General features: G+C 42.8%; 1 protein-coding gene across 1 annotated transcript in view; it reads left to right on the top strand.

Annotated features, from left to right (window-relative positions):
* Positions 1-25,700, top strand: part of CNGB3 (cyclic nucleotide gated channel subunit beta 3) — a 346,397-nt gene that overhangs the window by 217,608 nt on the left and 103,089 nt on the right. Inside the window, exon 12 of the mRNA XM_063924064.1 lies at positions 11,246-11,387. Within this exon, the coding sequence (XP_063780134.1) occupies positions 11,246-11,387 (142 nt within the window). The remainder of the gene's footprint in view (positions 1-11,245; positions 11,388-25,700) is intronic.

Here is a 25,700-nt window from a genome sequence, read left to right as displayed (position 1 = left end):
CAATAACAGTGAAAAATTTCGCAGTAGGGGGAATTTGCATAAGGATGACAGCTGGATTTGGCACTACGGGGAATTGGCTCTCAACTATTTTGTTTATCCCCCTTAGATCCTGTACTAGCCTGTAACCCCTCCCCCCACTCTATTTCACAGGGAAGATGGGACTATTGGCAGTGCTGGACGTCCTAACTAGGATGCCCTGTTGCAGCAAGCGCTCTATGACTGGGTACACTCCTAACTCCACCTCTGGCTTCAGAGGATACTGTGGGATTTTTGGAGCTATCTTACCATCTTTTACTTACACTTCTACGGGAGCTATATTTGCCATTAATCCAGTGTCTTGTCCATCTTTGGTCCAGAGGGATTCCGGTATCTGGGAGATAATTTCCTCTACCTTGGATGGACACCTGTCTATAACAGCAGAGTGTGACATTAACCTTTGTGGGGAGTCTAATATATCCTGCACTTCCTGAACGTGATTCTCAGGTATATCTAAGAAAACACCTTCAGGAGTACAATATATGACACACCCCATCTTACACAGTAAATCTCTCCCAAGTAGATTAGTCGGAGCCGATGCAGCTAGCAAAAAGGAGTGCTTGGTCTGCAAAGGCCCTACCGTAATCTATGCTGGTTTACTTAAAGGGTAGTGTTGCACTATTCCTGTTACTCCCATTGCTGAAATAGTTTTACCCGTGGTTTTCATACCTACCGTTGAATTTAACACTGACTTGGCCGCCCCTGTTTCTACAAGGAAAGGTAGTGATCTACCAGCTACATCAATTGTGACCTCAGGTTCACTTCCAAGGCTCGCAATTAATTTCACTGGCTGCAGACTACAGGTGTGGCCCCACCCCTATTGTGTGTGGTGACCCTCCCGCAGCGCGCTGGCAGCTACAATATGTGAGGGGGGTAACTGAGAATTTTCAGAGACCTGCCAGTCTCTCTTTGGTGGGTACCTCTTTGTTTCCCCTGCATGCGGTTCATAACTTCTCCTCTGCGGTCCCTGATCCCAATTTCGTGTGTTATATTGTGGGTCATGTTCTGGTCTAGGGGGTCGATATATCTTATGTGTGCTTTTAGATCTGCAATTCCATGCAATATGTCCTTCTTTATGGCAGTTATAACATTTTACTACATACGACTTACCATCAGGGGTCTGGGGTTACAGCTGATGTGGCCTCGTTGTAAGGGCCTGTATACTTACTGTCATCAGCTTATCCCCCTGTGACTCCCTGTGTTTAATGATGTTCCGATCGTGCTCAATAGCGGACTCTCTTAAGGCAGCCACCGAGATACCTCTCCAGTTAGGTTGAGTGGTTTGTACCCTGGTTCTCAACGCTTCCTTTAACCCGTCCATTAATACGGACACAGCTACCTCCCTAGGATGTACATTATCCTTAATGTCTTCGATCCCAGTATATCTAGCCATTTCCTGCAGTGCTCAATGGAAATATTCAGATGCAGTTTCACCTTCTTTTTGTCTAATAGAAAAGATTTTATTCCATTTGACAACAGTAGGGAAATATACTCCTAGTTGCAGATTGATCTGTTTTACATTCTCCTGATTGTATTCATCAGTGAGAGGTACTTCTGCATCTAATTTACAGTCAGCAATTAATTTCATGGGGTCAATATTGGAGGGTAAACATGCCCTTAGCACTGTCCGCCAATCTTTGTTTGTAGGTTCGGTGGCGTTACCTAATTCTCTAATAAACCTCTGGCATCCGATTAGATCTTTTCTGGGATCGGGAAATTCAGACATAATTGTTCTCAATTCTGCCCGGGACCAGGGACAATGCATAGCAATGTTTCTGATGGGAGTGACTCCCTGAGCGTCAGTCTTCCCATTGGGGACTGCGATCACCCTGACAGGATTTAGTTCAATTACATCATTTTGTGTTGACTCTACATTGTGAGGTGCTATTGTTTCTGTATAATGTACAGTACCGTACTTACCTGTGGACACGACCTCACCTGTCCCTCCACTAGGGGCCTTTGCTACTGCTCTTACTGGTTGGGCCGTGCCCACTTGAGTATCTTGTATGGTGGCTGCTAGAGAGAGTGCCGATATCGTGCTGGGCTCATCTTCTTGGTTGCAGTCCTGAGGGAAGTTTAAGATGGGATACAACTTGCACGGGTTAGCATTAGCATTAATACATTTATCTACTTTACTCTTATCATATACCAGTATGCCATTCTCTGTAGCCACTTTCTCCCCTGTAATGTACGGCGGTGGTGGTGCAGTTGCAATCAGTTTCCTGCTAGGGTTGGAACCAGCTGTTTGAGCTAATCCCTTCTGCGTATCACTCTCTTGTTGCCATAAATGTAAACAGTTTGAGTGTCTGATCCTTTCTTTTCGGGATTTTAACAGACATATCCTAATCCTTAAATTCTGCAACACCTCTGGATTAAAACTGCCCACTTTAGGGAATGGTTCCCTATCTTCCGCAGTCATACGTTCCCATTCACTGCATAAAACCTCTGTGTGAGATCCATATTTCTCACACATTATGTACTTCGCTGACCCTTTAGGCCGCGGAATTTCAACCTGAACCCTGGTTGATAATCCCTTACTTGAGCAACTGGCCCCCATATTTGCAGGTATTACTCTCTCGGCTAATCCTACAAAAACCAAAATACTCAATATAAGGCAACGGTGAAAGTTCAACAAGTGCTCTCACCCACTCTCGCCCACGTTGGCCAATACACCTACACACTGTCCGCAGCGCTGGTCGTACCCAACCTAGGGCCCTGCGTAACCTCTATGTACTGAGAGTGTGTGGGAGTGACTTACCCTTCCCAGCAAATATCAGTCGTTGGAGATTTCCTGAGTGACCAGCGAAACTCCCTTAAAATAAAAAAACTGTTACACAAATCACGTTGCGTGTACAATTAGCGTCTATGATCCCGAGATTGTACGCAAATGGCGCAATGGGTATCAAGTTGAACTAACTATTGCACACACTAACGCACGGTACAATCGTACTGCGTATAAGTAACTGTTACTTATCCGCCGTACGACCAATGGAATCGATTGTTTAGGCTGCGAAACCTCAGCCGGAGCGTATCCTCAAACGGGCCTATATGGGTATCTCGCCAACCCCCGGGGCTGCGATAGCTCTCTGCTGACCTCTCAGGCCGCAGTATTCAGAGCTTCACTGACCTACTGGTCTGTGGTAAACTTGCTACCTTGCTCCTTTGTACTCTTATGAATGTTAACGTGAGAAAGCCAATCTCACGCCACCAAGTGTCCACTCCACTGGTGTAGTCTCCTACGGGATCCCGAATTCCCTGGGTCCAAAACCTTTATTGTTTGCACACTCACGCTCGTTCAATCAATCATATATACCTTTTGGTTTTTCTGTACAGAAAATTAACTTTCATTCAGGAAAACAGAATAACTCCAGAGGTGATACAGTAAGTAAGGTATTTAAACTAAATATTGGACACTGATCAATTTGTGCTATTATCGTGTGGCTACCATATCGCCTAACCTGAAACAATGCTATTGTGTGATTTGTATTTAGTGGGCGTACCTGTACGCACGTTGCGTAAAATACGCCACGTGTATAGGACTTTACGTTGCGTACTCAGTCTCGAACGTTTTCCGAAACACGTGTACAAAGGCCGTATACGTCCGCAGTAATACAAATACCACACTTCTATAAATGTAAACGATATTTAACTATAATCGCTTACCAAACACCACACAGTATCTTCTGTATAAACCTATATAACTAGGCCAGGCTGCGTGTGTGTTTTACACGTACTCCCTTAAATATTACTCTATATCTTTAACTAAATAGCAACAAATTTTTCAGCACGGGTCAAAATGGATCTAATAATCAATGCTAATGGCAACAAGCGAGTAGATATGCAAAGTACACAAATAATATACAGGTGTGTGCGTGTGTTGCGTGCGCAGTTGGCGCCAAACAGAAATTTCACAGATTTTAAAAATAGCTTTACGTTCTTACCTTTTGGATCCCACCAGCATCCCTAAAAACCATGCAGAGCAGACGCTTATCTAATCAGCACCAGTGTATCCACCGACCAAGAGAAGGCTAACAGGGGATACCTTTATACCTTTCCGCCCTTTGCTGATAGATAAAGTCTGCCTTGTCCTGCTAGGCTGCGGGTATGAGGAGGATCGGACGAGCTCCCAATTGATAATGTCAATTATTATCTTAAAACACAAAGCTATACCACTAAACTCTCTATTACCGTGGAGCCGCTATGGTCGCTAGACTAATTACACACACTACGTACTTAGTACGCTATTTGCGTACTTTGTACCGTATTGATACGCACTGAGCGTATCGGACGCTGTGCCGTGGGTACAATGTACATGCGGAACGTACGCACACAGATTGATATACTGTAAACCTTATTAATAACACAATTCAATAGTATGGTTACACCTTATTAAAGCTTATATTCCTTATACCGATTAATACACTATAAAGCCCTTTGCAGGAAAGTGAAAACACAACACCGGTTTGTGGTAAACCACTGGGCTCGAACACCACAGTGGATTATTCAGAGAAAAGGGTAAACAAATACAATTTATACACTACAGACTAACAAGTAAATCTAAACAGAATAATTGAGAACAATGGCTACAGAGAATATACATACGTGGGGAATCGTTCGCAAGCGCGTCCTGGACCAGTACTCCGCTATCAGGTAGAAAGCGTTCAGAGTCTTCTGACCGGCCAGGCAACAGTGGTCTTTTTATACACAACATGCATACACAATACAATGGTCACTGTAATCTCATTGTTCATTGGACACAGGGATGAGTCCTTACATTACGGAAAAGGTCATAGGTGGATTTGAATAGGTAGGCGATGTCTTTTCCCAACTGCTCTTGTGGGTGGTATCCTCTGGATTCCCACCGCATGTGTAATTTACAGCAAATACAGTTAATGTTCATATTCTACTTTTGTACATAACTATACGCAGGAGCAAGCGATCTTTTCCTAACTAACACCGGAATGTTACCCTTAAAATACCCTACAGCTGGATACTAGACATCACCTTCCAACCTTTATCTGACCCTTCCTATCATGCAAAGATGAATCTCTGTCCAGGAACTGTTTAAACTAATATTACTTGCTGACATGGTCTAGGGGAACTATATCTAGAATGTACGCTATATAGGTTATATATGCAATATTCTAATAACACGCTACGCGCTCACAAACTCCGCCGTAAATACACATATCCCGCGCAGGATCGCCGGAGCGACTCTTACGCAAATTGCGGATATGTGCACGTACGGAGGACTGAGTGCACGAGCAGCGGGCATGTGCATGGGGTTAGTACAAGGCATATGTATTACAATATTTTTCGACTTTGACAGTACATTGTACAAAGGCATTAGAATTACACATACTTGCCGAACTCCTTAGCAGCTGTCTCCGGGAGAGAGCAGCCAGGTCGGCTCAGCAGGCGGACGGGGCAGGGCCATGATGTGGAGGGGGGCGGGGTGGAGGAGGAACGGGAGCTCTGTAATGCCGATATTACCGGTATTATATTGCAGGGGGCGTGGCTATGATGACGCTATTCAGCAAGAATCAAGTCATCAACTGCCCGGACCGCCCCCTTTACTCAATAAGTGGGCGGCCAGTCTGGGGGTTACTTTCAAGATGGGAGACTTGTCTGCTCTTCTGGGGTACCGGGAGGGTCACTCGATTTCCGGGAGCCTCCCGGCCATTCCAGGAGAGTAGGCAAGCATGGAATTACAACAAGTTGGAATGTATACAAAAATAATTAAAAACAACTACACCTAGAGAGCACAATAAGCATAATGCAGGGTTGGTGTAGACATTTTGGGAAATAACTGCTACGGGTTATATATTCCAACCATGAAAGGTACCAGGTGAGGCAGCTATCTTGGGTGCACTATATAGGATTACCCTGGGTGGAATAGGCCACACCTAACACAAAATGGGTGGTTGCAGTGTCCATTATGTGCTCTTTGGAGCATTTTTTGGCATAGTTTGTAAAACTCATATCCTGTCTGCCACTGCTGTGCCACTCCTAGATGTGCCACGTGTTTGTGCAGCCCAATTCTCTCGCTTAGCTTAGTCATCAGGCTACCTCGGTGCAACCTTTTGGCCTAAACTGAATGAAAACTATATTGTGATCTGTGAAATGTTCAAAATAGACTGGAAATGAATGTTATTGAGGTTAATAATACTTTAGGAACAAAAACACCCCCAAATTCTGTTATTTTAGATGTTTTTATGATTTTTTCCCAAAAAATACAGATTCAAAACCCTCAAGGGCGGTTTTGTCAATATCAATACAGATCCAAAACACGAAGGAGATACACATCTAAAACCCAAACACAAAATCCGAAAAATGGCCCGGAGCACACCCCTAACAGTGGCAAACGCAGGATTTTCATGGAGGGGTTTCCGTACGTGTGTGTGTGTGTGTGTGTGTGTGTGTGTGTGTGTGTGTGTGTTTGTAATTGAGTAGCCAGCACACTGCACAAGCTGTGTATGTATATATACATATGCACACACACAGAACATCTGTACATAGACATACACACACATACTGTACACAGCATACATGCGTACACACACAGTTTACATGCACACATCATACACACACACACAGTATACGTGCACACAGTATACATACTAACACAGTATACATGTAAACATGCATAGTATGCATGCACACAGCACGCACACACTGTACATACATACAAATTATACATGCACACAGCATACATACATACATACATACATACACACACACACACTATACATGCACCCAGCATACACACACACACACACACACACACACACACACACTACACATGAACACATAGTACACATGCATACAGCATACATACATACATACATACACACACACCATATACATGCACACAGCATACATACACACAGTATACATGCATACAGCATACACACACAGTATACATGCACACAGTATACATGCATATATACATACATACACACACACTATACATCCACACAGCAAACATACATTGTTACACACACACACTATACATGTACTTAGCATACATACATTATTACACACACACACACACACACACACACACACACACACACACACACTATACATTTACATAGTACTCACAAACCACAGTGGGAGCCGAAGACAGCAGCCACTGCCTCACGTAGCTCTCTCATGGCCCCGGCATGAACTGCCTGAGAGGAGCTGCGCGCTTCCGCTTCAGCTCCCCCTACAGGCAGCCAGCAGCGGCAGCAGCCAGGTTCTCACTGTCACTCGGACAGTGTAAGGAGGAGGGAGATGCTTTATAAGCTTCTCCACAGTAAAAAAAAAAAAAATCGTACAGCAGCGCCGATGGATCGGAGGCCAGGGGGGGTTTCTAGGTACTCGGAACCCCCCCCCCCCCCCTGCGTGCGCGTATACCTAATAATTACCATGTGTATCTTACACATTGGTCCTCATTCCAACCCGATCGCATGCTGCACTTCTTCGCAGCGGTGTGATTGGGTCTGGAATGCGCATGCGTGGAGTGCACATTGCACACAATCGTCGTTGCCCAGCAACGGCTGACAGCAAAGAAAGCGGTCGCAGCGGCGACCGCAAGAAGATTGACAGCAGGAAGGCATTCCGGGGCGTCAACTGACCGTTTGAAGACATTTTCTGGGAGTGGTAAGAAAAACGCAGGAGTGTCCAGGCGAACGGAGGGCGGATGTCTGACGTCAAAGCCGTGACCATCATCGCTGGATCCATCGCACAGGTTTAGTATGTCCAGGGCTGGTCTTGATTTGTGAGAAACTTTTTTAGCATAGCAGGGCTGCACAAGGGATCGCAGCCCTGCTATGCAGAAATACACTCCCCCATAGGCGGAGATTAGTTGATCGCACCAGCAGCAAAAAGTTGCTTGGTGCAATCAACTCGGAATGAGGGCCATTGCTCATACACATTGCACAGTACAGTATACAGGGTGTATAATTACCATGTGTATCTCACACGTTGCACAGTATAGTATATAGGGTGTATAAATACCATGTGTATCTCACACATTGCACAGTACAGTATACAGGGTGTATAATTACCATGTGTATCTCACACGTTGCACAGTACAGTATACAGGGTGTATAATTACCATGTGTATCTCACACATTGCACAGTACAGTATACAGGGTGTATAATTACCATGTGTATCTCATACATCACACAGTACAGTATACAGGGTGTATAATAGCCATGTGTATCACACACACATCACACAGTACAGTATACAGGGTGTTTAATTACCATGTGTATCACACACATCACGCAGTACAGTATACAGGGTGTATAATTACCATGTGTATCTCACACGTCGCACAGTACAGTATACAGGGTGTATAATTACCATGTGTATCACACACATCACATAGTACAGTATACAGGGTGTACAATTACCATGTGTATCACACACATCACGCAGTACAGTATGCAGGGTGTATAATTACCATGTGTATCTCACACGTCGCACAGTACAGTATACAGGGTGTACAATTACCTTGTGTATCTCACACATTGCACAGTACAGTATACAGGGTGTATAATTACCATGTGTATTTCACACATTGCACAGTACAGTATACAGGGTGTATAATTACCATGTGTATCTCACACATTGCACAGTACAGTATACAGGGTGTATAATTACCATGTGTATCTCACACATTGCACAGTACAGTATATAGGGTGTATAATTACCATGTGTATCTCACACATTGCACAGTACAGTATACAGGGTGTATAATTACCATGTGTATTTCACACATTGCACAGTACAGTATACAGGGTGTACAATTACCTTGTGTATCTCACACATTGCACAGTACAGTATACAGGGTGTATAATTACCATGTGTATCTCACACATTGCACAGTACAGTATACAGGGTGTATAATTACCATGTGTATCTCACACATTGCACAGTACAGTATACAGGGTGTATAGTTACATGTGTATCTCACACATTGCACAGTACAGTATACAGGGTGTATAATTACCATGTGTATCTCACACATTGCACAGTACAGTATACAGGGTGTATAGTTACATGTGTATCTCACACATTGCACAGTACAGTATACAGGGTGTATAATTACCATGTGTATCTCACACATTGCACAGTACAGTATACAGGGTGTATAGTTACATGTGTATCTCACACATGGCACAGTACAGGCTACAGGGTTAGTACAGCATTTTTTTTATTTACAGCGTATATTTTTTTACGTTTTTGAATGGAATAAAATCAGCAATTAATAAATTGTTTGAAAAATAACTCAGAGGGCCCCTGGTGCATAATACACATACTGCCTGGTACAGTCTGTGTAATACAGACACATCTGGTGACTTTAGGCTCATGCTGCAGACAGGAGTAACCGTGACTCTTCCCTGCAAACAGGGCAGGTACACACGGGTGCAGGACATGGGGGGAATTGGTGTCTGGTGGTGTTAGGTAAGTAGTGCTTGGGGAGGAGGATAAACAGGGGATGTGCGCAGTGGGTGGCGATGCTAAGCTAGATGCCTAAACACTGGATACAGTAGGTGATGGATTTGTAGTAAGTGACAGGACAGCGGGGATTCTGCTGGATGTGAACCAGCTGCTGTCTTTACCATCCTGTCAATAGGGAATAAAGTACAGCCCAGTGTAAGCACCAATCTCCTATATAATAGCCCAGATCTGTGACTCTGTGCCTGTGTGTATAATGATGGGCGTGGCTAGGAGCTCTCATTGGGTTAGCAGCAGGTCTATCACACCCAGTCCACAGCTGATTGGGCAATAAGCCATTATGTACTGTAAGTAAAAATCTGAACTAGTAATTGCAAGGAAAAGGGACCAATTTTGCATAGTAGCTCTCGTAGTTGCAGGGCATGGTTAGGATGCATAGTGAGTTGTAAGGTTCCCTGTCTGAGGCAGTCATCACTTCCAGTTAATTCACTCTGAAGCTCCAGATTCACCACTGGATAAGCTGCGCTTGTGACAGCATTGCCAATATTAGGATATGCAGTATAGATGTCAGTGCCACATGGATTAGCAAATTTGGGTCTCAGCCACAATGTACTGTCAAGCAGTAATGTGCTAACGCATTTCTTTACCCACTAGTAATATTTTCTGATGATTGAGGTGCCAATGAGGGGTATAGTGGATTGTTTTTTCTTGCCACAAATATTGCTGGACCCCACATCAAGAATGCAAGTTGAGAGCTTTTACAGTAGAGTAGAGGGTATAGTATTCAATACAATACACTAGTACAGGTTGAGTCTCCCTTATCCAAAATGCTTGGGACCAGAGGTATTTTGGATATGGGATTTTTCCGTATTTTGGAATAATTGCATACCATAATGAGATATCATGGTGATGGGACCTAAATCTAAGCACAGAATGCATTTATGTTACATATACACCTTGTACACACAGCCTGAAGGTAATTTTAGACAATATTTTTTTATAACTTTGTGCATTAAACAAAGTGTGTCTACATTCACACAATTCATTTATGTTTCATATACACCTTATACACACAGCCTGAAGGTCATTTAATATAATATTTTTAATAACTTTGTGTATTAAACAAAGTTTGTGTACATTGAGACATCAAAAAACAAAGGTTTCACTATCTCACTCTCACTCAAAAAAGTCCGTATTTCGGAATATTCCGTATTTCGGAATATATGGATATGGGATACTCAACCTGTATTATTGGCATCAGAACTCTGTTTATAAATATATTATTTACACGAGTTTATATATACAGTATATTGTCATCACTTGTGTAGGAACTTTACAAAGTAGAAGGATGATTTTTATTTTTTTATTTTTTTTTGCCACATACAGTAGATATCAGTATCCTAATGCTATAAAGAATATCTCCCAGAAGAGCAAGAATCACATAGAATTATATTTTTTATTTCAAATACATTTTATATAGTATATTATCTTTTTTGTTGAAATTCACTAAATTGGAATATCATTTAAAAATATTAATAAACCTGTAGTTTTATTTTTTTTATTTTTTTTATGGATTTGCTCAACAATTGGTTATAATTATTAAAAAAACATTGTTTGAATACAACCGAATGCATAAAGAATAGAATATACTCTTCCAATAGCCTGTTGTAGTTTTTGAAACAACTTTAATATTAATATCTTTTGGAGGTACCATGTCAAAATATTAATAAACCTCCTTGTATGTTTTATCCACAGGTATCTGAGATGTTACTACTTTGCAGTACGCACTTTGATCACAATAGGCGGTCTTGCTGAACCTCAAACATTATTTGAGATACTTTTCCAACTGCTAAATTATTTCTCTGGCGTCTTTGTCTTTTCAAGTTTAATTGGACAGGTAAAAAAAAGAAACGCATTTGAAGGTCACTATAATTTTGAAAGTAGCACTATAGGTGAATTCGTTATTTATGGAATTTTAGCAGGGTGATGAAATGAAATTGAGGCAAAATGTTTAAGGTATAAAGTGTAAAAGGAATAAAGAATCGAATTTCGGTTGCTATAGATTTTTATTTCTTTGTGTTTCCTCCTGATTGAACTGACAAAGAATCAAAGTATTCAGGATTGCAAAAAAGAAAAAAATAGGAAATCACTTACAGGTTGAGTTTCCCATATCCAAAATAACCTGAAATCCAAAAATGTTTGAGCTTGACTAAGATAATGTCATCTTGGCTGTCTGATGGGTCTATGTATGCAAACTTTGTTTTATGTGTAAAATTATAAAACATATTGTATAAAAGTACTTTCCGGTTTTGTGTATAAGTTATATATAAAACATAAATGCCTTCCGTGTTTAGATTTGGGTGCCATCCCCAAGATATCTCATTATTGTATGCAAATATTCCAAAATACGAAAAATCTGAAATCCAAAACACTTCTGGCCCCAAGCATTTTGGATATGGAAGACTCAACTTGTACAACTGACTTTAAGAAGCCATTTTGAAATATGGCACACAAACAATTACTATTATAGATTTATTGAGATTGTAGTATTGGATTCTTTCTGATTATAAGAAAATAACTGTTGCTGTATGAATACTAATTACATAACAAAAGGGAGAGTATACAGTAGCTCCTTATTTTTGAATATTGACCCTCAAGACAGTTTTTTGCATTATATTATTTGAATCACTGTCTGGGCTATTTTTTTGTATTTGTGTTAATGGAAAAAAATAAATCACATAAAACAGTTTTATAGTGTATAATAGTATTTAAATTGAATCTTACAGTATCTGTGTTGTTATTTCAATCAGGCGTGATGGGACAGACTTCTGTGTCACAATAAGAAATACATTACAAAAGAAGAATTTGGAAAAATGTCTACAAATAAATTGAGAGATGATATTTAAATAATTAAATTTTAATTAAATAGGTCAAATTAGTTTTTTTAAACTATTTAATTTAAATGTATTTACCTTTTGATACTTTTAAATAATTTCTATTTGATTTACTTCAATTACTTAAAAGTAATATGCCTCAAAAGATCACGCGATTTTAGTACTGTAGATGTCTGGTAAACCATGATCATGAAACCTGTCTAATACTGATTATAGGTCGAAAATGGAATTAATGCAGTTGTGAACATTATAAGGATACTGCAAGTTAAAAATAACTTAAAAGTTACTGTAAAATCATCCATAAAAATTGTAAAAAGTAGTTACCCACTTCTTGTGTGTTATACATTCCAAGAACATCACAAATTTAAAGCTAATATTGTACCATGTAACCTATTATAATAAATCTATTATTAGGCGACCTGAGAAAAAAATTGGATTGCTGTATTTTCCAAAGACCTGGACAATAGGAAGTTTAGAGACATAAATCTGTGGGTTGTTTCAAGCTGCAAAGAGCTGCAGTTGACTAGATGAAATGTAGACAGGATCTGGACACTGGAATCCGACACTCACAATACAGATGGATCCCGATGGGGAGTATTAACGTTAGGGTTAGTCTTGGGGTTAGGCACTGGGGGACAGTTAAGGCTAGGTTGTGGGAGGGGACATTTAGGATTAGGCTGTGAGAGGGGACAGTTAGAGGTAGGGTTAGGATTAGGGTTAGGCCGCGGGAGGGGACAATTAGGGTTAGGCTGCAGGGGTGGGGGTGATTAGGGTTAGGCTGCAGGGGGGGAGAGGTTTAGGGCCAAGCTGTGGGAGGGGAGGGTTAGACTTAGACTCTGGGTGTGGGGAAGGTTATGGTTAAACTGTGGGGGGAGGGTTAGGCTGTGTGAGGGGACAGTCAGGTGACAATGCTAAATTCCTTTGTCGTATAAACAACCCTTATGAAGCTAAGAACACTGTACGCTGCTTACTTAAGAAATACCGTAATGATACGCTATTTGCGTAACGATCGCTCAGCCGTAGGCGAGACGCTCAAGCGTCACGTTCGCTCACGGCCCAGTGATCACAGGACACGTTATTGGTTATGTCTAGGGGAAAGATTCGCTGTAACGTAGCATACGCTAGAGACCACGAGGAGGTCACCAGCGGTGCAGACGCTCACAACACTATACCTTGATATTAAACCTTATACCGATGAAACACACAGAATACCTTAATGTGAGTACAGGGTGTAAATGCAACCTTGTGTAACCTGACTATCTACAAAGCTGTTTGAGCGTCACCGACGCTCAAGTGAACACTTAATACTATAGTAAATACACTGATACTGGTTTAGGGTTCCAAAGCCTATAATCTGTATTATATCTAGTATACTTGTAAAAGAGTAACACAGTACAAATGATACACTACAATATAACAAAGACTTCTTAACCAAACACCTAACTAAGGGATAAACTACAATGCTATCCTGGTCTAACACAATACAATACAATACTATAAAGTTTAGTCTAGGGGAGATATTAGAGAAAAGAGAGAATAGAGAGAGAGAAATTGGCTCACAGAAAGACAATGATTACGGAGAGAACTTACGCACAAAGGGTATGATCGCCTGCGCCTCGATATCCAGCTCCCGATTATCAGCAGATAACCGTTGATGAGAGAGTGAGAGCTGGATGTGGTCGGTCTGCCTATTTATGCCCCACACTCAATGCAATCTCCTAGTCCCTACAATCCTACAGTTTATTGGACACAGGAATTCGGCCCTGTACTGTAACCAAAGGTCATAGGTTGATTCATACAGGTGGGCTGTGCTGATTTCCAACAGCTCAGGTGGGTGGGGAACTGGGTTTCCCGCCGCATACCTGAGTATGTGCAAATCATAGAAATGGACATAAACTTCTTATGTCCATAACTATTCGCACGAGCGATTAATACGCTCCAAACCAACACCGGAATATTGCTAATTAAATACTCTTCCGATGGGTATCAAACACTGCTGTATGACTCCTGTTAGACCCTTCGTGCAATACAAAGAGGGATTCCTCCGCTCAGGGACATTCTATCTAAACCAAACTTACAGAAACTATTGAGGGGAACATGATCTATAAACTACATTAATTGTGAACTTTTGTAACGAATGAGTCGCACGCTACGATCACATAAACTCTACCGTAAATGCGCATACTGCGCGTGCGAGTGCACGCTATTGCGGGTATGCGCTTCCACGGGAGAGCGTACGCATGCGCAGCACGGACCAGTGTGCGGTGCAAATATGGCAGTGTGCACTAAGACATTTTTCTGACTTTGACAGTCCACCCTTTGGCAGTCAATAATAACTGCCACAAAATATTTAAGGAGAAAAATGTAAGTCAGGGGTTAATTGATTTCCATGGTGGGGAAAGGAAGAAGAATGGAGTAGGTGTGAAGAGAGTATGACCTAGTGAGAAAGTAGAAGCATGTGTGTATGAGTCCATGTTTGGAGGGTCATGTATCATCGTGCCGTACGTGTGGTAAATCAAGCTTCGAGGTATTGCGAAGTATACATTTGAATTCCTTCTTATCCTGTGGTACAGGTCTGTGGATGGGCTGTCAAACTCTACCGAGCTCATTTCGGCTGTGGTTGTAACACAATGGGGATGCACATTTTAGTTGATGATACATGAATTGGGGGGGGGTATGTGGTTGCTGCTATCTGTGCCTGTATTCCCTATCGACTATGTGTGTTATTGCCTGAGGGTTGCAGAGATGAAGATAAAGAACACTTACGAAAAATGCAATGATATTCTATGTCAGGGTAATGTACGTTCGTCGATTGAGGTCTTGATTGGTGTCGGTTGATTGGAGTCTTCTTCTTTGTGCTTTTGCTCATAAATCGTGAGTAAAGCATACAACGTCCATGGATTTACAAAAAATGTTGGGCTAGCGTGGTTTTAAAGTTCCTAGGGAAACTGGGGTACCCATGGCATTGTCCATCAAAATCTTGTTTATCAGGTCGTCTGCTCTTCTTCTTTCCATCTTTCCGTTGTCGGCCCCTTGGCTCATCAAATCCTTCGTCTACGTGGGTCTTTGTACCTCGGAGGAAAACATAGAAATGGGTGAAAGGCGGACCGTATACTCATTACATCATTACGTCATGGTTTCTAGCATTGGGTCATAAATCAAATCCAGGTTAATTACAGTTTCCTCACTCCTTAAGCTCATCACTTTCGTACTTTGCTTGCACCTCATCAAAGCCTGCCCGCATCTAAATATCAATCCAATAGATATAACGACACCCAAAATACATAGGAGAAACTTTCCAACATCCATTATGACTCCTTGAGCCCAGTCTCCTAAACCGGAGAACCAATTTCGCGGGTTCAACCATGACACCCAACCAGTCAGCTCATTACCTACAGCAGCAAGGGTGAGATTGTGTTTTCGACGAAATTCCCACTTTAATTGCAGAATATCGTCCATCTTTTGGTCTATGACCTCTACCGGATCCTCGGTGCTATTTGTGATATACGTGCAACACTTTATGCCGTACTGTGTTGCCAATGTAACACAATATCCGCCTGTTACTGCTGTAAGATAATTAAGAATCATCCTATGCTGAACTAGTTCTGTTTTGTAAGCTTGAAGTTCTCTTCCAGTGTATCTAAACGTGTCATCATACATTTCAGTGATATTATCTAACAAATTGGCGAGTGCGGAAATGTATCTATAATTCATCACACCTCGAGCGGTGCGAGTGAAATCTAACGCTACCAGAACCTGAATCCCGGTGGATTCATGGATAAGATCAGAGGCCGGATGCTCTAACCTTTCTGACAGTTGTCTTTTAACAAGGTGCTCGTAGTGAGTGTGAGTATAAGGAGTTTGGGCACCACGGTGTATGTCCTTCATTTTGTCATGTGTAACAGTCATTACTTCAGGCAATACTTTTCCAATATAACACAATCCTTCAGAGTTTGGGGCAAGCCACTTGTACGCCTTTCTCCCGCATATGAAATATGCATCATCGGGGAGAACATAAGGGACGGAGAAGGACATGACCATGTTACAAACCTTCCAGGTGAAATCTCCTGACCCTAATTCTTCCATCTGTCTAATGCACGTATCAGTTTGTACGATATGTGCACAGTATCCTGGTGATACCTCTCCAACTTTAGTAATCCTATTTCCTAAGGTATATCGATACCGGAATGATTTTCCTCTACTGGCTATGTGGCGTACGAGCTCTGTATCTGTAGGCATTCTATCTGCTCTGTGTGAAAAGGTCATGGTAAGGTTGCTCCATGACACTTCCCAATTTCCCGGTTTTCTGGGATTGGAGATGTTAAAACATATGAGGGACCTATCCACATGGTATTGGTGGAGCTTCAAACTAGGAGGGCTGGAGATGTTAAACCTCCGGTCCACCGGTCTCCCACCACTTAGCTCAAGTACCTCCCCTAACGTTAAAGGAAATGGTACTAGCCCTGATTTACTGTGACCCTGAGGTACTTGAGAGCATACCCAACAATCTGTTTGGTTTAACACGTTACCCACTAAGGAGTGATAGTCACTCAATGGATGCCGGTCTATATGGATATTAAAACTAGATTGACATTTCTTTATGCATCCATCTTCAACCAGATTATCACAGAGCCTACAGATACAATTTTCCTCAGCTAACAATCCATCACAATTTCTTCTATCGGATCGTTTTCTGATACTCGCCTTTGCTTGTTGGCTTGGTTGATCTTGGAAAACTACGCCTCCATCATCATAATCGGAACCCATTCCAGAACCTCTTTCGACCTCTATGGTACTCTCGCCGGAACAGACTGCTCTGGTCAACATCATGGTTAACATCAAAATCCGGACCACAGTCTCTTGGGGCAAGTCCATCTTTGAGGAGGAAATAGAGAAGAATGAGAAGGGGGAAAAAGAAATTTTAAAGGAGAGGGGATGGGAAGTGGAGAAAACAATAAAAGGGAGAGGGGAGTCGACAGCTGCTTTCGGTCTTCAAGGCTCAGGTGCCGCCTCAGTCCTCCTGGAACAGACACTCTAGTGATACAACCTCTACCGTCTGTTCCTTATCACGGGACTTCTCTGGATCAGCAACCTTCTTGCAGTGGGATGAATGGACCCAAGTCTCTCTCTCAGCAACCTTCAATGCTGTGGTGCTAGTCAATAAGACCTGGTATGGTCCTTCCCATCTATCAATAAGACAACCTGAGCGTAGAAAATTTCGTATCATTACATAATCCCCAGGTTCAATGTCATGACAATTACTATCTGGTAAATCAGGAATCACCAACTTCAGATTATCATTTTGATTCCTCAACTGTTTACTCATGTTAATCAAGTACTTTACAGTTACTTCATTGTTACATTTCAAATCATCCTGAGGGTTAATCATGACATGCGGTTGTCGACCAAACAAGATTTCAAAAGGGGACAGATTAAGAGGGGACCTGGGAGTGGTTCTGATGCTATACAAAACAATGGGTAAAGCTTCTGGCCACGTCAATCCTGTCTCTGCCATTACTTTACTCAATTTATTTTTAATAGTGCTGTTCACTCTTTCGACCTTCGCGCTCGCCTGTGGACGGTACGGAGTGTGCAGCTTACTATCAATTCCCATCAACTTACACATTCCTTGAAAGACATCACCTGTAAAATGGGTACCCCTATCACTTTCAATGATTCTAGGGATACCATATCTACATACAAATTCCTGCACAATTTTCTTAGCTGTAAACATAGCGGTATTTGTAGCTGTTGGAAAAGCTTCGACCCAATTCGAGAAAACATCTATACAAACAAGTACATATTTCAAATTTCTACATGGGGGTAATTGAATGAAGTCAATTTGTATTACTTGGAAAGGGCCGCCGGCAGGTGGGATATGGGATGGTTCTGTTGGTATTGCTTTTCCAATATTCTTTCTCAGACAGGTAAGGCATGACATTGCTCTTTTACTAGCATGAGAGGAGAATCCTGGGGCGCACCAGTATGCTCTTACCAACTTGCACATCCCCTCCTTGCCTAGATGAGTCAGCCCGTGAGCTGCTTCAGCCAGACACGGAAGGTATGCCCTGGGGGCCACTGGTTTACCATGTCCATCCGTCCAGAGCCCTGAGGACTCCTGGCCATATCCCTTTGCCTTCCAGACTGCCTTCTCCTGAGTGGAACACAAATTCTGCATTTCACACAACTTTTGTGTGTTGATGGTATTAAATACCATCAGTTGTGTGGTGTCTGTCCGTATGGGGGTAGCAGCTGCAAGCTTTGCAGCTTCGTCTGCTCGGCTGTTACCAAGGGATACTGGGTCTTGACTATATGTATGTGCTTTACATTTGATAACAGCCACTCTGTCGGGTTCCTGTATCGCTGTTAGAAGCCTTTTTATGTGAGCTGCATGCGCTATCGGTGTACCAGCTGCCGTCATGAAATTTCTGAGACGCCATAGCGCTCCGAAATCATGGACTACCCCGAACGCGTATCTAGAATCGGTGTAGATATTGGCAGACTTACCCTTAGCCAATTCACATGCTCTGGTTAGGGCGACCAGTTCAGCAACCTGGGCTGAGTGAGGTGGGCCTAGCGGTTCCGCTTCTATGGTGTCTTGGTCATCTACGACTGCGTATCCAGTACACAAGTCTCCCGAGTCTGACTGTCTGTGACAACTACCGTCCGTGTAGAACGTGAGTTCTGCATCTTCTAGTGGATTGTCACTGATGTCAGGCCTTGCGGTAAAATTTTGGGTCAAATATTCCATACAATCATGTGTATCTTCCTTTGCATTAAATCCTCCTTCCCCATCACTCTCACCTCCCACCCTTTGTGCCTGTCCAGGCACACCTGGGAGAAATGTTGCAGGGTTTAATGCGCTGCATCTCCTTATGGTGATGTTTACTGGGGCCATTAGTGCCAATTCCCATCTCGTAAACCTTGCTGATGAGACATGTCTGGTTTGGGCAGAATTCAATAAGGCCGATACCGCATGTGGTGTATGGATTGTGAGGTTGTGGCCTAGCACGACATCTTCGCTTTTCGTCACTAGCAATGCTATCGCCGCAACGCTACGCAAGCATGTGGGGAGGGATCGCGCTACCGTGTCTAGCTGAGCGCTGTAGTATGCAATTGGCCTGCTGGCATCACCGTGTTTTTGTGTTAGTACACCTGCTGCGCACCCAGCACTTTCTGTTCCGTATAGTTCAAAGGGTTTCCCATAGTCTGGCATACCTAATGCTGGTGCCTGCGTTAGGCACTGTTTGAGTCTCTCAAATGCTGTTTCGGATTCGTCTGTATGCGAAATCCGATCAGGTTTGTTTGAAGAGACCATTTCCTGCAAAGGTAGCGCCAATATGGAAAACCCTGGGATCCAATTACGGCAATACCCACACATTCCTAAAAACGTCCTGATCTGTTGCTGGGTTTGTGGCAGTGTCATGTCTCTAATGGCTTGGATTCTATCAGCGGTCAGGTGTCTCAGTCCTTGTGTTAGACAGTGTCCCAAGTATTTTACCTTAGCTTGGCATAATTGCAACTTGTCTTTGGAGACCTTGTGACCTGTGTCTGAAAGATGAAACAGGAGCTGTTTCGTATCCTTCAGGGATGCCTCCAATGAATCAGAACACAGCAGTAGATCATCCACGTACTGTATCAACACTGATCCACTTTCCGGTTGGAAAGACTGTAAACAATCATGCAAAGCCTGAGAAAATATACTTGGACTATCTATGAAACCTTGGGGTAACCGAGTCCACGTGTATTGGACTCCTCTGTATGTGAATGCAAACAAATATTGGCTGTCAGGGTGCAGAGGTACCGAAAAGAAAGCGGAGCAGAGGTCAATAACAGTGAAAAATTTGGCAGTGGGAGGAATTTGCATTAGGATGACAGCTGGATTAGGCACTACGGGGAACTGACTCTCAACTATTTTGTTAATCCCCCTTAGATCCTGCACTAGCCTGTAACCCCTCCCCCCACTCTTTTTAACAGGGAAGATGGGACTATTTGCTGTGCTGGACGTTCTTACTAGAATGCCCTGTTGTAGCAAGCGCTCTATTACCGGGAAAACTCCTAACTCCACCTCTGGCTTCAGAGGATACTGTGGGATTTTTGGAGCTATCCTACCATCTTTTACTTGTACTACTACTGGAGCTACGTTTGCCATTAATCCAGTGTCCTGTCCATCTTTTGTCCAAAGCGACTCTGGTATCTGAGATGTCATCTCTTCTACTTGGGATGGATTCCTATTTGTCATAATGGAATGTGACATTAATTTTGATGGGGAGTCTAACATGTCTCGTACTTCCTGAGCGTGATTCTCAGGGATGTCCAAGAATACACCTTCAGGAGTACAATAAATGACGCAACCCATTTTACATAGTAAGTCTCTTCCCAGGAGATTGGTCGGTGCCGATGCAGCCAGCAAAAAGGAATGCTTGGTATGCAAAGGCCCTATTGTAATCTCGGCTGGTTTGCTAACAGGGTAGTGCTGGACTACTCCTGTTACTCCTATGGCTGGAACTGTCCTACCAGTGGTTCTCATGCCCACTGTCGAATTGATCACTGACTTGGCCGCCCCTGTGTCTACAAGAAAGTTTAAAGTTTTACCGGCTACATTGATTGCAATCTCTGGTTCGCTTCCAAGACTGGCAATCAATTTAACTGGTTGCAGATTACAGGTATGGCCACACCCCTATTGGGTATGCTGACCTCCCTGAATCCCGCTGGCAGCAACTACTTGTGAGGGAGTTAGCTGGGAACTACCAGAGGCATGCCAATCTCTGTTTGGGGGATATCTTTTTGTTTCCCCTGTATGTGGCTCAAAACTCCGCCTCTGTGGACCCTGCTCCCAATGTCGTGTGTGGTGTTGTTGTCTAGGGGGTTGAAAAGATCTTTGTACATTTCTTACTCTACAGTCTCGTGCAAAATGTCCTGGTTTGTTACACGAAAAACATGTTATTACACTTGCCTTACCCACAGGATTCGGTGGTACATACGCAGGCTGCCTTGAGGTCAGCGCCTGTATACTTACGGACATCAACTTATCACTTTGCGACTCCCTGTGCCTAGTGATATTTCTGTCGTGATCAATAGCAGCCTCTCTCAAGGTGGACACTGACAGACCTCGCCAACATGGCTGCGTGGTCTGTACCCTAGCTTTTAATGTTTCTTTCAAACCATCCATCAGTACAGATACTGCTACTTCTCGATGGTTTGGGTTGGTCTTTATGTCTTCTATACCAGTGTACTTTGCCATTTCTAATAGTGCCCGGTGAAAATATTCTATTGCCGTTTCGGACTCCTTTTGCTTAATGGAAAATATTTTATTCCATTTAACAACGGCTGGGAAATACTCTTTTAGCTGTAAATTTATCCTTTTTACATTATCCTTATTGTACACGTCTGTAAGCGGTACATCTTTATCCAATGCACAATCAGCTAAAAACTGAGTTGCATCAACATTGGAAGGTAAACAAGCTCTTAGCAGTATCTGCCAATCCTTGTTGTTGGGTTCTACCGTGTTACCTAAATCCCTGATGTATTTTTGGCTAGCAACTAAATCCTTCCTGGGGTCAGGAAATTCGGACACTATTGTTCTTAATTCCATTCTGGAAAATGGAGTGTACATGGCAATGTTCCTTATGGGAGTGGCTCCAGACACATCTGTTTTTCCATTGGGAACTGCTATTACCCTTACAGGAGCAATTCTAACAGCCTCTTCCTGTGTAGATTCTACAGCTTGTTGTGGTACAATTGTTTCAGTGTAGTGCATGGTGCCGTACTTACCCGTTGACACGACCTCACCTATCCCTCCGCTAGGGGCTTTCACTAATCTCGTGGGTGTCGCTGTGCCTACTGTGGTCTCTGCTATGGTGGCTGCAAGAGAGAGAGCTGAAATTGTTGCTGAATCGTCTTCTTGATCACACTCCTGAGGAAGGTTCAAAACAGGGTACATCTTGCACGGGTTAATACTTGCATGAGTTATTTGGTTAACATCATTAACATTTACAGTGTTACTAAGAGTTTGTGTTTTACAACCCTGTGCGTTTCTCTCCGCAATCAACTTCTCTCCTGCAATGTATGGTGGGGGAGGAGCTGTGGCAATCAACTTCCTGACTGCCCCAGATCCCGCCGCCAGAGCCAAACCTCTCTGTATCTCACCTTCCTGGTGCCATAACTGTAAATAATCATGATGCTGAATTCGTCTCTTTGCTGATTTTACGAGACATATCCTCCTCCTTAAATTTTGTAACACCTCTGGACTGAAGCTACCTATTCTTGGGAACTTGTCCCTGTCTTGTACAGTCATTCTCTCCCATTCATCACATAAAGATTCGGTGTGAATTCCATATTTTTCACACATTACATATCGTGCCGACCCAACTGGTCGGTTCACAGAATCAACCTGAACCAGGGTTGATCGCCCCCTACCTGAGCAACTGGCCCCCATAGTCTGTAGGTGTTGCTTAGTCCTCCTTGGATTTTCTGTATCAAGGTTTTCAGCAAGCCTTTACAGACAACCAAATTACTCCACAGTAGGCCGGCGGTGGCGGTTTACCGAGTACCCCACTCACTCGCCCACCTCGACCAATACGACCTGTAAACACCGTTATGATGCCAGCGTACTCGATACAGGGCCCCTATGGAACCTTCAGTTTACTGGAACATATGAGGGTTACCCGCAGGACACTTACTCTTTCCAGTAAAGTTGGGGTTGTTAGATAGTTCCTGAGTGACCAGCGAACTTCCCTTCCAAAAATAAAAAATTACACAAATCACGTCAGAATGTACAAATAGCGTTTGTGACCACTTTACTCTAATGGTATTTAGGTCAGATTACTAACTACTGCACACAATTACGTGTGGTCCAATCGTTCAGTACACGAGCACTACTTGTCATGTACTGAAAGACCAATGGAATCGATGTTTCCGGCCGCGATTCCTTCAGCAAGAGCTTATGGCCTATATGGGTTCTGCACCAACACCCCAGGCGTTGTGCCACTGGACTTTTATAGCGGACCTTTTACCTTACGACCTCCTGGTCTTGTTCCTTATGACCTCCTGGTCTTGTTACCTTATGGTCCGCTATACTCTAATGCTCAAATATTATTTAACCAGGGATGCCTCCCTGGCCACCGTATATGTCACTTACACGTATGTCCCTTGACGAGTACCCGACTTTCCTTTTGGTTCCACCTTAAAGTTATATAAACTTTTGTATACAAAACACACTCACTCAACACATGTACACTTTGTTTCTATATCTATTTCTGCGCAGAAATTGTCTTCAGGCCAAAAGTGTTACCAATTAGGAGCAGGATCTGTTAAACTAAATTTCAGATTTTCCAAAAAATAGATTTGCGTTATTTACCGCGTCGCGTTATCTACCGCTGTGCGTTACTTATCGCTTTTGCGCTAATTATCGCTTTGCGCTAATTATCGCTTTTCGTGACTTGGGCTACGTGGGCGTAACCAGACGCTACGTTGCGTAATGAACGCTGCGTGCGTCTGCCTTTTGGATTGCGTACGCTAGTCTTTGTTAGCGACACGTGTACGCAATGCAAAGGATCCACCGTAACACAATATATTTATTTATCAATGTAGATGATCCCTGATCATCTACCGCAATCCACACTGACTGCCTTGTATCTCAGACAAACCGTGTGTTTGTTCTATACTTTAACTATTACCTCTACTTTTAAATAACAGCAAATCTCTTTTTAGCACTTTCTATCAACTATAAAAAAATTGGCAAACAGGAATAGTGATATACGAAATTTGAAAAAGAAATGCAGATAAATGTATGCGTACGCAAGACAAAAGAAAAATAAACAGTTTTAAAAGACACAAGCGTTTTGTTCTTACTTCCGGTTACCGGATTCCTTCAGCACTCTTTACCTAAGCGAAGCAGACGCTTATCCCGCCAGCACTATGAGACAACCTCCCACCCTTTGCTGGAGGGATAATGTCCGCTGATCTACCTAGTGCAGATGTGAAAAGGACCGGACGAGCCCGCAATTGACAATGCTAAATTCCTTTGTCGTATAAACAACCCTTATGAAGCTAAGAACACTGTACGCTGCTTACTTAAGAAATACCGTAATGATACGCTATTTGCGTAACGATCGCTCAGCCGTAGGCGAGACGCTCAAGCGTCACGTTCGCTCACGGCCCAGTGATCACAGGACACGTTATTGGTTATGTCTAGGGGAAAGATTCGCTGTAACGTAGCATACGCTAGAGACCACGAGGAGGTCACCAGCGGTGCAGACGCTCACAACACTATACCTTGATATTAAACCTTATACCGATGAAACACACAGAATACCTTAATGTGAGTACAGGGTGTAAATGCAACCTTGTGTAACCTGACTATCTACAAAGCTGTTTGAGCGTCACCGACGCTCAAGTGAACACTTAATACTATAGTAAATACACTGATACTGGTTTAGGGTTCCAAAGCCTATAATCTGTATTATATCTAGTATACTTGTAAAAGAGTAACACAGTACAAATGATACACTACAATATAACAAAGACTTCTTAACCAAACACCTAACTAAGGGATAAACTACAATGCTATCCTGGTCTAACACAATACAATACAATACTATAAAGTTTAGTCTAGGGGAGATATTAGAGAAAAGAGAGAATAGAGAGAGAGAAATTGGCTCACAGAAAGACAATGATTACGGAGAGAACTTACGCACAAAGGGTATGATCGCCTGCGCCTCGATATCCAGCTCCCGATTATCAGCAGATAACCGTTGATGAGAGAGTGAGAGCTGGATGTGGTCGGTCTGCCTATTTATGCCCCACACTCAATGCAATCTCCTAGTCCCTACAATCCTACAGTTTATTGGACACAGGAATTCGGCCCTGTACTGTAACCAAAGGTCATAGGTTGATTCATACAGGTGGGCTGTGCTGATTTCCAACAGCTCAGGTGGGTGGGGAACTGGGTTTCCCGCCGCATACCTGAGTATGTGCAAATCATAGAAATGGACATAAACTTCTTATGTCCATAACTATTCGCACGAGCGATTAATACGCTCCAAACCAACACCGGAATATTGCTAATTAAATACTCTTCCGATGGGTATCAAACACTGCTGTATGACTCCTGTTAGACCCTTCGTGCAATACAAAGAGGGATTCCTCCGCTCAGGGACATTCTATCTAAACCAAACTTACAGAAACTATTGAGGGGAACATGATCTATAAACTACATTAATTGTGAACTTTTGTAACGAATGAGTCGCACGCTACGATCACATAAACTCTACCGTAAATGCGCATACTGCGCGTGCGAGTGCACGCTATTGCGG

This window comes from Pseudophryne corroboree, chromosome 5, assembly GCF_028390025.1.
Source record: "Pseudophryne corroboree isolate aPseCor3 chromosome 5, aPseCor3.hap2, whole genome shotgun sequence".
NCBI classification, from domain to species: domain Eukaryota; kingdom Metazoa; phylum Chordata; class Amphibia; order Anura; family Myobatrachidae; genus Pseudophryne; species Pseudophryne corroboree.
This window is presented reverse-complemented; position numbering and strand designations above follow the sequence as displayed.